Source organism: Tursiops truncatus, chromosome 6, assembly GCF_011762595.2.
Source record: "Tursiops truncatus isolate mTurTru1 chromosome 6, mTurTru1.mat.Y, whole genome shotgun sequence".
In the NCBI taxonomy this organism is placed as follows: Eukaryota; Metazoa; Chordata; class Mammalia; order Artiodactyla; family Delphinidae; genus Tursiops; species Tursiops truncatus.
In genome coordinates this window covers 114,818,172-114,832,660 of record NC_047039.1, presented here as the reverse complement: position 1 = coordinate 114,832,660, position 14,489 = coordinate 114,818,172, and the positions used below count along the sequence as shown (strand labels likewise).

Below are 14,489 nucleotides of genomic sequence, written 5' to 3'. Positions count from 1 at the left end.
GCTCGCTCCTGCGCACATCTCGCTGGTGCGGCTGCGCAGCCTGTGGGGTTTCCGCTCGAGCCGGTTCCCCTGGGATTTCCCTGTCATTGCGGCCCCGCGCGGCTTCCCCAGGGCCCGTGGGCCGTGGGATGGGCCGGGCCTTCTCGGGCTGGCGCTGACACCGGGCAGGTGTGCCACCGCTCCGCCATGTCGGCGGGGTGCCTCTGCGCCCCAGACCCCAGATCTCGACCCCGCCCTCCCCCACCAGGTGGATTTGATCCGGGTGCCTGCCCCAGAGGCTGGAGGGGCTGGGGCCTGGCGGGGCCGGGGTCAGCGAGAGGACGGGGAGCCCGTTGCACAGTAAGAGGCTCTGGGAGTTTTCATCCATGGACCTATCAACCTTAAAAATAGCTGGCTATTTTATCAGCAAAATGAGTTTATTCAGGAATGGCAGAGGAATCGCAGTTAAGGGTGTGCAAATGTAGCCTGTAATAGCCATGTCCAGAGACCAGGGAAAGCAATAGTACTTTACAGAGAAAAAAGGGCAGTTGGGAAGCGCTGCTTTGTATGAAAGTCCATTGGAGGTGGGGCTTACTGTTAGGTTTGGGGAAGTTCAGAATGCCATGAAGCCTACCTGGATCCTACTGCGTCCTTGTTCCGAGATCCGGTGACCTAAAGAGCGATCCTGAGTTCGAGCAACTGCAGTGTTTCCTTGGAGGCTTTAATGCTCCTTTGAAACCAAAAGTGTTAGCAGTTGGATGATGTCTTCCTGTGAAGAGGTTTGAGGAGGCGAGCAGAGCAGATAGTCATCCACATACTGTAATAAAGTAGAGGCTGCAGGAAACAGCATCCGCATCAGCCTTTAAGCCTGGGAAAAGGAGGAAGGAATTTCAGTGAAACCTTGGGGCATTCCTGTCCAGATGTATTGTCCTTCCCAAGTGAAGGCTGAAAAGGTCTCAGCTAGCCTTATCAACTGGAATTCAGACACACCTCGTTTTATTGTACTTTGGTTTATTGCACTTTGCAGATCTTGTGTTTTTTCAAATTTAAGGTTTGTGGCAACCCTACATCCAGCAAGTCTGTGGGCGCCATTTTTCCGACAGCATTTGTTCACTTCCTGTCTCTGTGCCACATTTTGGTAATTCTTGGAATTTTTCGAACATTTTCATTACCGTTATATGTGTTATGGTGACCTGTGGTCAGTGATCTTTGACGTTACTATTGCGAAATATTAGAACTTGCTGAAGGCTCGTGATGGTTAGCATTTCTTGGAATAAAGTATTTTCAAATTAAGGTACGTATATCGTTTTTTAGACACAATGCTATTGCACATTTAATAAACTGCATTAGAGTATGAACATAACTTTTATATGCACTGGGACCAGAGTATTCACGTGACTTGCTTTATTGTGATACTCGCCTTTTTGTAACGGTCTAGAACCAACCCCGCAATATCTCCGAGGTGTGCCTGCAAAGCGTGTGCTGCATGGATCACCTAGAGTGAAATTTTTGCTTTCAGTAGGAACGGATGCGAGTGGAGTATGGAGGTTAAGAACGACAGGGTGTCGAGGGGCAGCACGTTGATTACTGCCTGCAGGTCCTGGACAGGCCTCCATCCTCAGCCGTTGGGCTTTCTCACGGGCTATATTTAATAGTATTACAGAGACTAGCACAAGGGGTAGTGAGGCTCTGAGCCTTGGAATCCTCTTACGGGCTTTACACCTTGAAGGGCTTCTTTCCTCAGAGGGTATTGATTAGTTCTGGGGAGAGGTTTCGAGGGACCTATTTGAGTCTTAATGGGAAGAGCACTGTGGGTTTTGCCAGTATCAGTTGGAGAAGTTCTGCCCATAAGGAGGATGGCAGCTGACTCAGCAGGGACAAATGATCAGCGTCTCCCGAATCAGCTCCAGGACCGTCAGAGACAAAGCAAAGCCAAGCCAGTGAAGGGTCACTGAACTCACCTGGTTGGCTATTTTGACTGTTACTGTGAAATTCTAGAATTATTTCCCCTTTTGGGAGAAAGAAATTCCAGCATATTTGCTGAGCTGTCTTGGCCCAATAAATGAATAGGGGCGGAGAGACTAAGGAGGGAAGTGTGGGTATCTCTCAGGGCCTAAGCAAAAAGGAGCAGGTTCAGGGACAGGACCCTGTTGAGGTTCATCAGAGACCCCCACTACTTGGATCACTTTCGTGCTCCGAGGCCGGGGCTGCTTTACCGCAGTTGAACTGAGAGTGAGGCTCTGGTGCCAAGAGATTGATTCCCAATCTGGAGAGTTGTTTTTCTGAGCTGATGAAGAGGGAGGGTTGGGAAGAACCCCTGTGGTTCCTCAGAGGCCCGTTGGTGGTGGTCAGGAGGGCGTTGGAAAGGCTGGTTAGAGGGCTGAAGGCACTTGAAGCACTTACACTTGAGACAATCTTTTCCCCAAAGTCCTGGCTTTTTGCGATAATAGCAGGAACTAGGAGGGTTTGGGTTTTGTCTCGGGACCTTCATTTGCTGGAGTTGAAGGTTAAGGGTTTGAGTGGACTTCCTTTCAGCTGAATAGTCTAGAGTGCAGATGAGTTGGTGGCTAAATTAGCTAAATCTGGAGTGGACACGGTTTCCGGTTCAAGCCTGGTCCTTTTATCTAGAAGGGAAGGATCCCAGTTACGCCTGTTAATGAACACAGAGTTAAAGGCTACCTGAGTGGATTCGTGACCAAAGCAAACTTGGGTCTGATCGTCCATGCAGTAAAGCCAATCTCCTGACACCAGCGTGTGAGGAAGGAAAGGGCAGCGTTTACTGCAGGCGCTAAGCAAGGAGTCCACGCAGCTAGTGCTCAAAAGACCCAAACTACCTTAACTCTTCCAGGTAAAGGTTGTTGTTGTTTTTTTGTTTTTTTGTTTTCTTGTGGTACACGGGCCTCTCACTGCTGTGGCCTCTCCCGTTGTGGAGCACAGGCTCCGGACGCACAGGCTCAGCGGCCATGGCTCATGGGCCCAGCCGCTCTGCGGCACGTGGGATCTTCCCAGACCAGGGCACGAACCCGCGTCCCCTGCATTGGCAGGTGGACTCTCAACCACTGCGCCACCAGGGAAGCCCCAAGTAAAGGTTTTTAAAGACAGGGTGAGGGAGGAGGGTTGTGGGGTGTGTGATCAGCTCGTGGACATTTTTTTCTTTTAATAACTTTACTGATTTTTTAAGAAACATTTATTTTTGGCCACGTTGGGTCTTCATCGCTGCGTGCGGTCTTCCTCTAGCTGCGGCGAGCGGGGGCTACTCCTTGATGCAGTGCTCGGGCTTCTCGTTGCAGTGGCTCATCTTTGTTGCGGAGCATGGGCTGTAGGCACGTGGGCTCAGTAGTTGTGGCGCACGGGCTCAGTAGTTGTGGCACACGGGCTTAGATGCTCCGTGGCACGTGGGATCTTCCCGGACCAGGTCTTGAACCCGTGTCCCCTGCATCAGCAGGAGGGTTCTTAACCACTGCGCCGCGAGGGAAGTTTGGACATTCTCTGATGGGTTGGTGGTGAGGTTATTGGGAATCAGCATCATCAACCTTCTGGTTCCAACCGGTCTGGGGTCTACATGCTGGAGGGACGGAATACAGTTAGCTTCTTCCACCTGGTGGGGTTTTCAGTATCTGCAACACAGCTCAAGAACATGGCTCAGAATATTATCTATAGCCCTTGAGGAGGAACTAAAGGTCCTTGGCTTTGTTTAATGGCTAAACTATTGTTTTTTGGTATTGTTTGTTTTTCTTTCTTCTGCATTTTCTCACTTCTCTGATTAAAGGTACTCTTGGAACTCGGGGAAGGCCTGGGAGACTAAAGGTTTTCTACAGACAAGAGGCAGGTGGAGGACATGGTGGGGGGGAGGGGCTGTTCTGGGAAGGCCCCCATAGTGTCCTGCTCGTGTACAGATTCAGTCTCCAGAGGAAGACCAGAATTTTCTTTAAGGACAACCTGAAGTCGACTAGAATAGCTGTGAACACGTTTGTCAGATCGTTGCCTGCCAGCCTGAATTTTGTTCCCATCAACAAGCTTAGGAAAAGCTTTTGAAATGTTCAGTAAAGATCTCCAGCAAGTCCCCATGCCTGTCAAGAGTCAGGGTCTGTTTTTCCAAATCCCTTCCAGATTCCCACTTGGTTTCATTCAGTATGGGGCCTGACCTTCACTAATAAGCCTGTGGACTAACTGATACATATCTGAGAAGCCAGGCTGACAAGTTTGAATCACTAATGTTAAATTCTTCAGCAAACCTATGGGTTTCTCAGTTACTTTCAGAAGATCTTTGGATTTTCTGAATCCAATTGTTAGCCATCTATGGATGGCTAACAATTCAACTTTACTTAGTTCGGGGAACATAAAACACTAGGGATTTAGCATTTGGACCCCCAGAAGGTTTAACTTTAATAAGTTCAGGGGAGGGGGAAGTGGGCAGAGGTTTTGAGAAAAAGGGGAGTCTCAGCAGGAGGGTTAAGAGGAGGGGGTGGGAGGCCCAGAGGAGGTGGGGATGGCAGGGGGTGAAGGGAAGGCGGGGCTGGGGGCACAGGGAGGGGAGGGAAAGGCCTCAGAAGCCACTTCGTGTTCTTTCAAGTGTTTGCTCGCCTCCATTAGTTAGGTTAGAAGTAGTATTTTGTAAAGAGGCAATTTTAGAGTCCTGGGTATGTTTGGAAGCCTCAGGGTACAAATGAAAATAAGCATCCCAGAAATTCCTTGGCAATCCGGTGGTTAGGGCTCTGTGCTTCCACTGCAGGGGCCACGGGTTCAATCTCTGGGCTGAGGAACTAAGATCCCACAGGCTGGAAAAAAAAAAATCCCACTCAGTCTGTTTAGTTTCAGAGCCATGGCTTTCTGAGTTGATTCTCAGACAAACAAGTTTGGGGAAAACCAAAGTTCCCCACAATGGCCACTAGTGTTCTGAATTATTTCTGGTTAAGGGACCATAGTTTTTTTTTTTCTTGCGGTACGCGGGCCTCTCACTGCTGTGGCCTCTCCCTTTGCGGAGCACAGGCTCCGGATGCGCAGGCTCAGCGGCCATGGCTCACGGGCCCAGCCGCTCCACGGCACGTGGGATCTTCCCGGACCGGGGCACGAACCCGTGTCCCCTGCATCGGCAGGCGGACTCTCAACCACTGCGCCACCAGGGAAGCCCGGGACCATAGTTTTTAAACATGAAACCAGCTGAGGTTCCTGAAGAGGGGCCGCACTTAGGGCATCGAGATGACTGGGATCGCATCTCTCAGAGGATTTCCCGAGAGCAAAAGAGAAAATCCTAAATGACGTGACCCCAAAGAAGTGTTACGAAAATTCCAGCACAGGCTGGGCGGACACACCTCGTGTCTCCTTGTTTTCCAATAAGGAGAACAAACAAGTATTCAGCAAAAGGACAGAGCCTTCCCCAAAAGCCAAAAAACAGAACAGATGGATCCCAGATAAAGCCAGAGAGCTCAACCAGGAGGGCCTGAATACCAGAGACTGGCCAAGGGCATCGGGTGGCAGGGCCGTCAGCCCCCAGGCTTCTCCTTCAGACCCCACTTCTGGACACCAAGTCATGTCTACTTTACAAGTAAAGCAGCTATTAGCTCTTTTACCAGCAAGATGAGTTTATCTGGGAATAGCAGAGGAATTAGAATTCAGGACGTGCAAACCACGGCTAACCACAGGCAAGTGCGGAGAAGAAAGCACAGGACCATTACTTTGCGGAGAAAAAGGGGACGTTTCACTTGTGGGAAAGTCCATGGGAGGAAACAGAGTTCAGGGTGGTGACAAGTCTCCTTGGCTGGGCTGTCGCCTTCCTCCTGTCCAGGGATGAGTGGGGGGCCCAGGGGCAAGCAAGCTCCCCCTTCAGGCCTCCCTCAGCTCAGGGCCCCTCCCTGGTGTTTTCCAGGCCCCAACTGCCCACTCCCTCCATGGGGAGCCCACTGCTTCCTGCCTTCTCAGCTCTGACATTTCTGGGCCTCAGGAGGGCTCCCCAGCACGTGCACCTACTGCTCAGCTCCTAGGCTTGTCTGAACCCGTTCCAGAAAGATCTTCCTCCCTCCTGCCCCTTCCCTTCTAGGGGTCGTCCCTGGGGTCTCCTCGGGTCTTCTCCCACACACAGCTCTGCTGGCAGTTCCAGCGATGTCCTCACGCACCCCTCCCTGCAGTGAGTTACCAGGGAAACGCTGGCATCTGGAGGATGCATGTGCAGGAGGGCAAGTCACAGGCTGTCAAACCTGAGGGCGCAGGAGCCTCCGCCCCCCGAGACCTGGTTCAAAGGGCATGTTCTGGGCCCGCCCCCAGGGTGCCAGCCCCACTAGGTCACCTCGGGCTCCCCTGAGACCCTGGGAAAGAGCTAGACGGAGCATGGGGCAGATCCCTGGGTGGTCCAGAGCGGGGTCAGCACAGCCTGTGGGCTCTTGTCCCCTCAGGGCCCAGCCGGCTGCAGCCCCTGGATGGACGCGGCCCTGGGAACAGTCGGTGTTGCTCCCACACGTGTTGGTCAGAAACTGCAGTCAGCAGGCCGGGCGGCATCATAGCACCTCGTGTTTATTGGGAATCCCCACATTCTGTGGAAAATCGAGGGTCTGCCGTCTTTCAACTCAATTGCTTCACTAGCAGCCGTCTGGGTTAGAGATGGTGGGGGCGTGTGGCCCTCAAGGGAGCAGGAGGGAGGCCCTTGTGGCGAAGGGACCCACCGACCGTGCTGCCCCCGAGTGCTAGGTGGGCACAGGGGAGCCTCACCTGTGAGAAAGGGCTCAGCACAAGCAGGGTCTCCTGGTCACAGTGTCCTAGTATCACGGAAGATGCAAACATTGCAGGAAACCCAGTGCAGGATACCCCGGACCCCTCTGTGCTGTGTGAAACTTCCCGTGGAAATAAAAAGGGTTTTCAAAAGCGAGCTGCTTCAACAGTTTACCCCACTAACTGTACTTGTGTAGGAAAAAAGTTGCCGGGTGCCCCGGTGTGGCAGTTAGGAGCCCCTGGGCCGCGGCGGGAGCCTCAACCTCGGCCTCCCCCTTGGCGACCCTCCGCTGCCCCAGGCCCTCTGCTCGCCTGTGGAGCAGCGGGGAGAAGGAAACTAAGGCACAAGGTTCGATTCTGAGGCTTGAAAAACGTGGCAGCGCCTGGGTGGATGCAAAGTCGTCCTGTGGGCCTTGGGCGTGGCCCTGACCCCGCCGGCACGCCCAGGTCGGGAGGCGTGGACGCAGCCACCGTCCACTCCAAGTCGCTAGAGGGATCACCGCCTCTGAACCCACCGCCGGACAGCATCCTTCCCGGGGGAAGGCACTGCTGCACGTGGACTGTGGAGCGGCGAGGGGGCGGCCGGCCTCGGCTGGGCAGGCTGCGTTTTATGATGCGCTCCACGTCAGCAGGAAGAGGCCGGTGCCGCCTGCTGCTCTCCAGATGGGACATCGGGCACTGGCACCCAGAGCAGCCACGCCAGGGGCAAGAGACCAGAGCCAGCTGGTTTCTCCCTGCCTCGGCCAGGCTGCCGGGGTGCAGCAAGGGGGCCACGGCCCCAGAGAGCAGGGGCGGAGTGTGAGCCCCGGGATCCGTCAGCAGCTGCCGGCAGGCTGAGCGGGGACGGCGCTCCCCTCCTGGTGAAATTCCAGACTTCAGCCACCACGGGAGCCCCCGGCACCGGCATCAGTCCCACTGGTTCCTGGGGGCCGAGGCCTCGGGCGGAACTCGAGAGAACTCAGTGCCAGGCATGCAGGCCAAGCTTCCGGAGAGCCATCCCGACCTGCTGTCGGTCTCAGCCGGGCGGGGAAGGGGGCTGGGCCGCGGCCCCTAGGTTCAGCTGCCAGGGAGGGAGGGGCAGCCGCTTCCAACTTGTCGTCCTGTGAGGGGAGGACACTGTCCTCATCTCTGCAGAGAAGCGCGGGGCGGTTGCTGCTTCTCACCGTGCGGCTTCGCCTGGGGCCGGGGAGCCACCATGCCGTCCTGCCCCGTCCTGTCCCGTCAGGCCTCAGCTCAGGCCGGAGCGGCTACACTCCCTCGGGCCCCATCAGCCTCCTCTGAGCCCCACTGCGCAAGGTCCTGAGTCCCTCTGCCTGCGGCCTGGACCCCACAGCAGAAGCAAAGCCAGAGAGGCCGAGTGGGCCCACAGCGGGCCTGCGGTCACTTGGGCCCAAGGGAGCGGGAGGCGGGACAGTTCCCACCCTCTGTGGTCCATGTTCTCAGTCAGAAACTCAGAGCAGCCTGCTTTCCTCCTTGGAGCCCAGGCCGGGGCTGCTTCCTCAGCCTTGGGGACCCCGGGGCCGGCAGGTCTAGGAGGGAGTCAGGCCTGCAGTGTCCTGGCCGTGTCCACGTCCAGGATGAGTGGGGACCCGAACTCCCGGCCTCGCAGGTACACCTCCAGTCCCTGGAAACAAGCAGGTCATGATGCCCAGGTATCCAGCCCCTGGGCTCCGGGTGAGATGCCAAGTCAGCCTGGAGTCAGCGAGGGGCAGGGGAGAGAGGCTTCTAGAAACAAGGCTTGGATGTCCTGAGACCTCAGGTCAGGGCAAGCCGTCCCCCAGTGCAGGCCAGAACTTTCCAGAGAAAGGGGAGCCAGGTCTCCTGCCCCAGCGACGTTCCCACCGGCCCAAACCCCAGGCTCCGATGAACCTGGCTTGTCCTCCCTGACCCCTCGAGGCCTCTCGACACCTCACCGCAGCCCACGTCTCGGAAAGTCCTCTGCAGCTAAGGGGCCGCTTACCCCGCTCGTCGACTGAGGCAGAGCTGTGACTTCCCACCAAGCTCCCAACCCGCCCCCGTCCTCTGACCACACAAGCCCGACCCCAGAAGAGCCCCAGATGGGCCTGGCGGCTCTCACCTCTCCGGAGTATGACACCAAGGGCGAGATCTCGCAGATGGCTGGAGGCTCTCCGCTGCCGGGTGGGCTGGGGGGTGCACTTGTCAGCATCTGCTCGGGGGTGCGTACCCCAGGGCCCTCCCCTGCCCTCCCACACTGGCTGGCCCAGTCCCCACCCAGCCGAGCTGTCCACCACACCTGCCGCCCTCCTCGCGGACAGCTGGGCCCCGGGCACCGACCCCACCCGAGCAGCAGGCTCTGACTTAGGCTGGAAAACCCTCCTCGCCCCTCGCAGGCATCTCACACAGAGCCCGGGCAACCAGACTTAGGGGGCGGCCGCTGACAATCACAGAAGGAGACACCTAAGGTCTTATTCTTTCTGCACCCTGAAAAATGACCTGGTGCCGCTTTCTGGATGTCACGCCTGGGTCTTGGCTTCAGAGCTTCTGATGAGCAGGGAAGGCGTGACCCCCATGTCCCCTGGGGCTCTGAGCAGAGCTTGAGGGCCGGGGGCCGGGCACATAGCCATCTGCCTTCGGTGTGGGGCCGGGGCGGAAGTGCCCACCCCAGCTCAGACCACAGCACAGCCAGCAGGGCCCTGGGGCTGGGGCTTGGGCCACGACACCCTGACATCCCATCCTTCGGGTCGCACCCTGCAGCCCACGCTCACCTGGGCTGCTCGGGGAGCCGGGCCCCGTGTGCGTCTAGGAAGTGGGCTCCCGCCTGCAGGGCCCACCGGTGGTGCTGAGAGAGCAGGGCCCGCCGCGCCGTGGAGGGGTTGTCTCTCTCAGCCGAGTCAGCGTTCTTCAGAGGGGAGAACTCCTCCCCCCGCAGCACTTGGAAGGCCACGAAGTTCCTGGGAGGGCGGGGACGACAGCTGGGGACCCAACCTCCCAGCCCAGACGCCCTGGTCCTGGGCAGGTGAAGGCCAGGCCGGGCGACAAGGACTACGTGGGGGTCTGGTCTGCAGGCAGCAGGCTGGGGAGGGCCCCGCAGGCACCGCGTGAGTCTTTGTTCCTGAGATTCCGGAGCTGCCCTTAGTCCTCCCTTCCCTCCCCTTCCCACCAACCCCACCCCAGAACCTGGGACCCCAGGGTGAGGGCCACATACCCTGGGAGTCCCCAGCAACCTCGCCTGGAAACAGCTTCCTAGCTCCCGGCCAGGGGCAGGTGGAGGGCTCAGGAGAGAACATGGGTGCCCCCCAAAGTCCACAACCCCAAGGGCTCCAACTGCCCCAGACGCTCCCTGTGCTCCCACCCCAGGGGCTGCTTCTTCTGGCCTTCTTGCCCTGAGACCCGCCTGCAGCCCCCCAGCTCCCCCCTGCAAAAGGGCACTCCCACTGTGAAGCCCCCAGCCTCCACTTCCCTGCCTGGCTGGGCCTCAGAACCACCACCAAGTCAGGGAAGGGAAGGAGGAAGAAATGAATGACTTCTCCACTAACTTGGCAAACGGGAGCACATCAAACACGAACTTCTCCATCTTTATCCCGTTGGGCTCGAGTGGCTTTACTGGATTCCCTTGGTCATCCACGTAGGGGACCTTCTTCACAGCCACGTGTGGCTTCAGCAAGGGCTCGAACTCCCTGGGGGACAGGAGGCCAAGGGGAGGAAAGACACAGCTCAGACAGGACATCTTGAAGCCCCAGCCCACCTCCCCCATGCCCGGCCAGCCGGGGCAGGTGGACAGATGGACACAGCAGGCACAGGGCGGTGGGGGCTGAGCCCTGTCTCTGGAGGGCCAGGCATCCTCATGCACCCCGGCCTGAGAGCTGGGCACCATCGGCCACATCCCTGCCCAAGCCACGGGGTGGACGTGGTGCCTACGGGCAACGGCCCCCTCCCGGGAGCAGGGCCACGCCCACTCGGCCACAGCCTTGTACCAGATACTGGAGCGCTCTTCTGCCTCCAGCTTGTCTGAGCGCAAGACCCTTTCCGTACCGCACCCCACAGCCCCACCCAGCTCAGGTCTGCCCCCAGTCCCTGTGGCCCGGCTGGCCGCCCTGCACACCTGGTGGCCATCTGGAGGAAGTCTCGCGTGAAGAAGTGGTTGCAGATGTTGCCCGCGTTGTAGAGCAGGCCCCCTCCGGGCGCACGCAGCCGGGCCGTCTCGGGGCTGATCTCGCTGTACTCCACCACCTGCGGGACGCCGTCTACCTGGCACACCACACCCACCGGCTCCTCGGGGGACGCCTTTTCCACCACCTGCGGCCGCCACGAGTGGACGGGCGGGGACACCTGACTGGGTCGGGCCCGGCGTGCGGGGGAGGAAGGGGCGGGGCCAGGGCCTGGGAGGAGGGCGGGGCGCGGAGGGCAGGGCGGGGCGCGGAGGGCAGGGCGGGGCGCGGAGGGCAGGGCGGGGCGCGGAGGGCGGGCGGAAAGGAGAGGCGAGGGCGACGCGAGGGGGCGGCAGGCTCACCTTGGCTCCACAGTCGGCACCCCGCAGCACGCAGAAGCCGATGAAGACCGGGTCGGCCAGTCGCACCAGGATGTTGTCCACACAGTACACGTGCACAAACTCTACTCCGCGCCGCTCCATGTCCTCTAAGACCTGGTGGTCCGCCAGCGCGCAGTACAGGCCCCCGTTGCCATCTGCAGAGGGAGAAAGCAAAGGGTCTTGGAAGGGCTCCTGCCGGCCTCAGCCAGCTAGTTGAGAGCGCGCTAGAGGCAGGCGAGGGCCCCCGGGGCTGGGCCTTGTGCCTGAGGCCGCTGTCTGTCGCCATCCAAGTAGCCCTGCGGCTGTTCCACGTGACAGGTGGGAATCAAGGCCCAGAGAGGGAAGGCCACTGGCTCAGGACCATGCGGCCTCTGTCCCCGGCCTCCTGACCCCCAGCCAGCTCCACGTGGTAGGCCTGGCGGACCCTCCCTGCCGCAGGGATGGGGGGTGTACCTGGCGCCATGGCAACCTTGTCTTTCTGCTCCAGGATGGCCCTGCCATCGAAGGTCACAGCAGGCAGCATGCGCTGTTCAAACATGACCACGTTGTTGGGGTCCAAGTGGAAGAAGTCATGCTCCTTGAAGAACTTGGCTGTGGGCCCCAGAGTGAACTCACTGGTCATGATGTACCTGCAAGGAGAGGCAAGCCTGAGGCAGGCTTTTGGAGGGCCTGGCCCCTCCGGTAGACGGGCTGACATCAGGGTGCAGCCTTAGGGCAGCGGTCAGGCCTCCGCCTGGGTGGGTGCTGGGCTCTGTCCGGGGCTGTGCTGGGGTTGGGGTTCAAGTCTTGGTGTAGAACAGGGCTAGGGCTACACGGGGCGGATCACTCTGGGGCCAGGGTAACGCAGGAGGGCACACCAGGGCACGGTGCAGCGGGTCCCATAGCGCTCGCCAGCCAGCTGCTCCACCCGCCGAATCCGTTCTGCCTGCAGCTGATAGAGGGTCTTCTGGCTGGGCAGCCCCACCTGATACATGCCCTTGGGGTAGGTCACGCCCAGGCGAGTGCCCTGCCCACCAGCCAGCAGCAGCACAGCCACCTTGTTCAGGGCGATCTGGTGGAAACCTGGGGGCATGGGGCGCCATGAGGGGATGCCTGGAACCCGTCACACAACCACCCTTTCGTTTTAGAGCAAACCAAACTTGTGCCTGGGACGGTGAGACGTCTGATAGTCGCAGAACAGAACGATCCAGATAACATTCTGATTTGGGCCTGGGCCTCACCCAAACCTAACCCTGCCCCGGCCCCGCCGAGGCACTGACCATATCCTCCGGGGTTCACTCCCAACATAGGTCCTCCAGAGGAAACACCAGGTGGGCCTGGCCGGAGTTGTCCAGCAGGGGCCTTGGGCAGGCTCCCCTGCAGGAGCGACTGCCTCCCCTCCAGGCCAAGAGGCAAAGGGCGCAGCTGCGCCGGCGCTGGTGTGAAAAGGAGCGTTTGCAAGTGTCTTATGGGTCCCCTGCTGTCAATACGTGGGCTGGGCAGCTGGCCATCCAGGCGTGCCCAGCACAGAACACTCTCCCCAGGGAGTGCGGCCTAGGGGCGGCTGCCAGCATGGCAGCGTTCGGGGGCTCCAAACCCCAGCCCCGAGCTGGTGCGTGTGAGAGCGTCGATTTCACGAAGGAGGCAAACTGAACTCCAAGTACCCCCTCCCCTGTCGCCCCGCTCTGTGGGCGAGGCCGCCTTCCGGAGGCTGGGGCGCCCGCCGCCTGGACCTCCGCCCCGCCTACCTTCCTCCTCCCAGAGCCGCCGCGTCTGGGGGGCGACCCCGCTCGCGCAGCCTACGCGCTCGGGAGGCAGGGGCCGCAGGCGCGCGGCCAGGTCAGGCGCGGGGGCCGGAGGGCGCGCGCAGGCGGCGGCCGCGCGCCGGCAGTGCTCGCGCAGCGCCTCGGGCTCCAGGAGCTCCAATTGGGCCAGCAGCGCGGCACGCGGGCCCGGCGCCAGCTCGGCGCAGAAGCGCAGGAGGTGCTCCTGGCCGGCGCGCTGCAGCCGGGCGCGCACGTCCAGCTCCGAGGCCATGTCGCCGCCGCCGTCGGCCGCGCTGGCACTCGTGACCCGCGCTCTCGGACCAGCGTCACGGGACTCGGCGGGCGGTGCCGACCCCAGCTGGGCGGGCCCGGGGCGCCCCGCCTTGACCCCGCCCAGGCCCAGCGCGGCCGGGTCGCGGACCCCCGCCCGCCCCGCCTCTTTTCGGCCCCGATCCCGCCCCGGTCCCGCCCCCGATCCTCCCCGCCTCTCTTCGGCCCCGGAGGCCACGCCGAGCCCCGCCCCTGCCCACGGAGGCGCAGGAGGACTGACTTCAGTTCTAATTCACCAACCTGCCCACAGCCCTGGGGGCCGGGGCACCCGAGGGAGAGGCTAGGGTCTGTCCCTGCCCGTGGACCTGTTTGCATTTACCAAGACGCCTGGCGCCGGGGACAACAGTCCGGGGCTCAGTGAAGAGGCCAGCCGACTCACGGCTGGGCTGGGGAGGACAGAGCCAGATCACCAGCAGGGCTGGGTGTCACCCAGCAGGGCCACCCTGCCTCCTTGGGGGCTCCCTTCTTCACATCCTCCCTCCTTCCCCTTGCCACGTGACCGGAACCGCGCAGGAGCTGCCCCTCACCCTGCCTTGTTACTTAGCTATCTGGTTTTAAACATCTTGCTGTTTACAAACTCCCTTGTGAAAAATATGAAAGAGTAGCTTCAGCCACTTGAAGACAAAACTTTCTTTTAGAAATGAGTTTTAGTAAGTCTGAAAGTAATACATGCCCATGGTTAAAACAAGTTCAAATGGTGCTTTAGGACCCAAAATGAAAAGTAAGATCTCCCCCAGCCTGTCCCAGGGAACCTGTGTTAAGGCCCTTGCCTCTCCTGGCAGGCAGGTTCTGCCCATAGAGCCCCACCCCTTCCACTACCCTTTCTGGGTTAGGACGTGGCGCTTCACAGCCTCCTGGGGGCCCACTGTACCTTCTCCTGGACCTGAAAGAAGTCAGCCTGCCTCAGGGCCTTTGCACCTGAATGGCTCATCCTCAGAAAGTCACGTGACTTTCTGCCCCACTTTGCCAGATCTCGCCTCACAAGTCACAGTTGGAGAGACCTTCCCATCCTCTTCTGTTCCTTCGTGCCTTTCTACATTCTTCCCTGCCTGACTTCCCGATGAGAAGTAAACCCCATGAGAGCTGGATGCTGTCTGGTTCACTGCTCTGTCTCTCACTTTAATTTTTTTTTTGCGGTACGCGGGCCTCTCACCGTTGTGGCCTCTCCCATCGCGGAGCACAGGCTCTGGACGTGCAGGCTCAGTGGCCATGGCTCACGGGCCCAGCCGCTCCGTAGCATGTGG

General features: G+C 59.5%; 1 protein-coding gene across 6 annotated transcripts; it reads right to left on the bottom strand.

Annotated features, from left to right (window-relative positions):
- Positions 1-6,466: 6,466 nt before the first annotated feature.
- Positions 6,467-13,268, bottom strand: UAP1L1 (UDP-N-acetylglucosamine pyrophosphorylase 1 like 1). 6 transcript variants are annotated; one of them, XM_033859141.2, is made up of 9 exons: positions 12,898-13,268; positions 12,028-12,232; positions 11,624-11,799; positions 11,153-11,325; positions 10,745-10,872; positions 10,179-10,319; positions 9,408-9,593; positions 8,759-8,825; positions 6,467-8,373 (listed from the first exon to the last, which is right to left on the bottom strand). In XM_033859141.2, the coding sequence occupies exons 1-9, from the start codon at positions 13,184-13,186 to the stop codon at positions 8,125-8,127; spliced, it is 1,614 nt and encodes a 537-aa protein (XP_033715032.1). In that variant the 5' UTR covers positions 13,187-13,268; the 3' UTR covers positions 6,467-8,124. The 6 variants fall into 6 exon arrangements, 5 of the variants coding, with proteins under 5 accessions (XP_033715032.1, XP_033715031.1, XP_033715033.1 ...); XM_033859140.2 differs by having other exon boundaries at positions 10,745-10,938; positions 12,898-13,263; XM_033859142.2 differs by having other exon boundaries at positions 6,467-8,305; positions 10,745-10,938; positions 12,898-13,258.
- Between the last annotated feature and the right edge of the window lie 1,221 nt (positions 13,269-14,489).

Coding starts and splice junctions, on each gene's coding strand:
- UAP1L1 (XM_033859140.2), bottom strand. CDS start 13,186: ATGGCCTCGGAGCTGGACGTGCGCGCCCGGCTGCAGCGCGCCGGCCAG. Junction 9,594..10,178: donor GATGTGCTCCCGTTTGCCAA/GTTAGTGGAGAA, acceptor CCGCCCTCCCAG/GAACTTCGTGGCCTTCCAAG. Junction 8,374..8,758: donor TGGTGTCATACTCCGGAGAG/GTGAGAGCCGCC, acceptor CGCTGACTCCAG/GCTGACTTGGCATCTCACCC.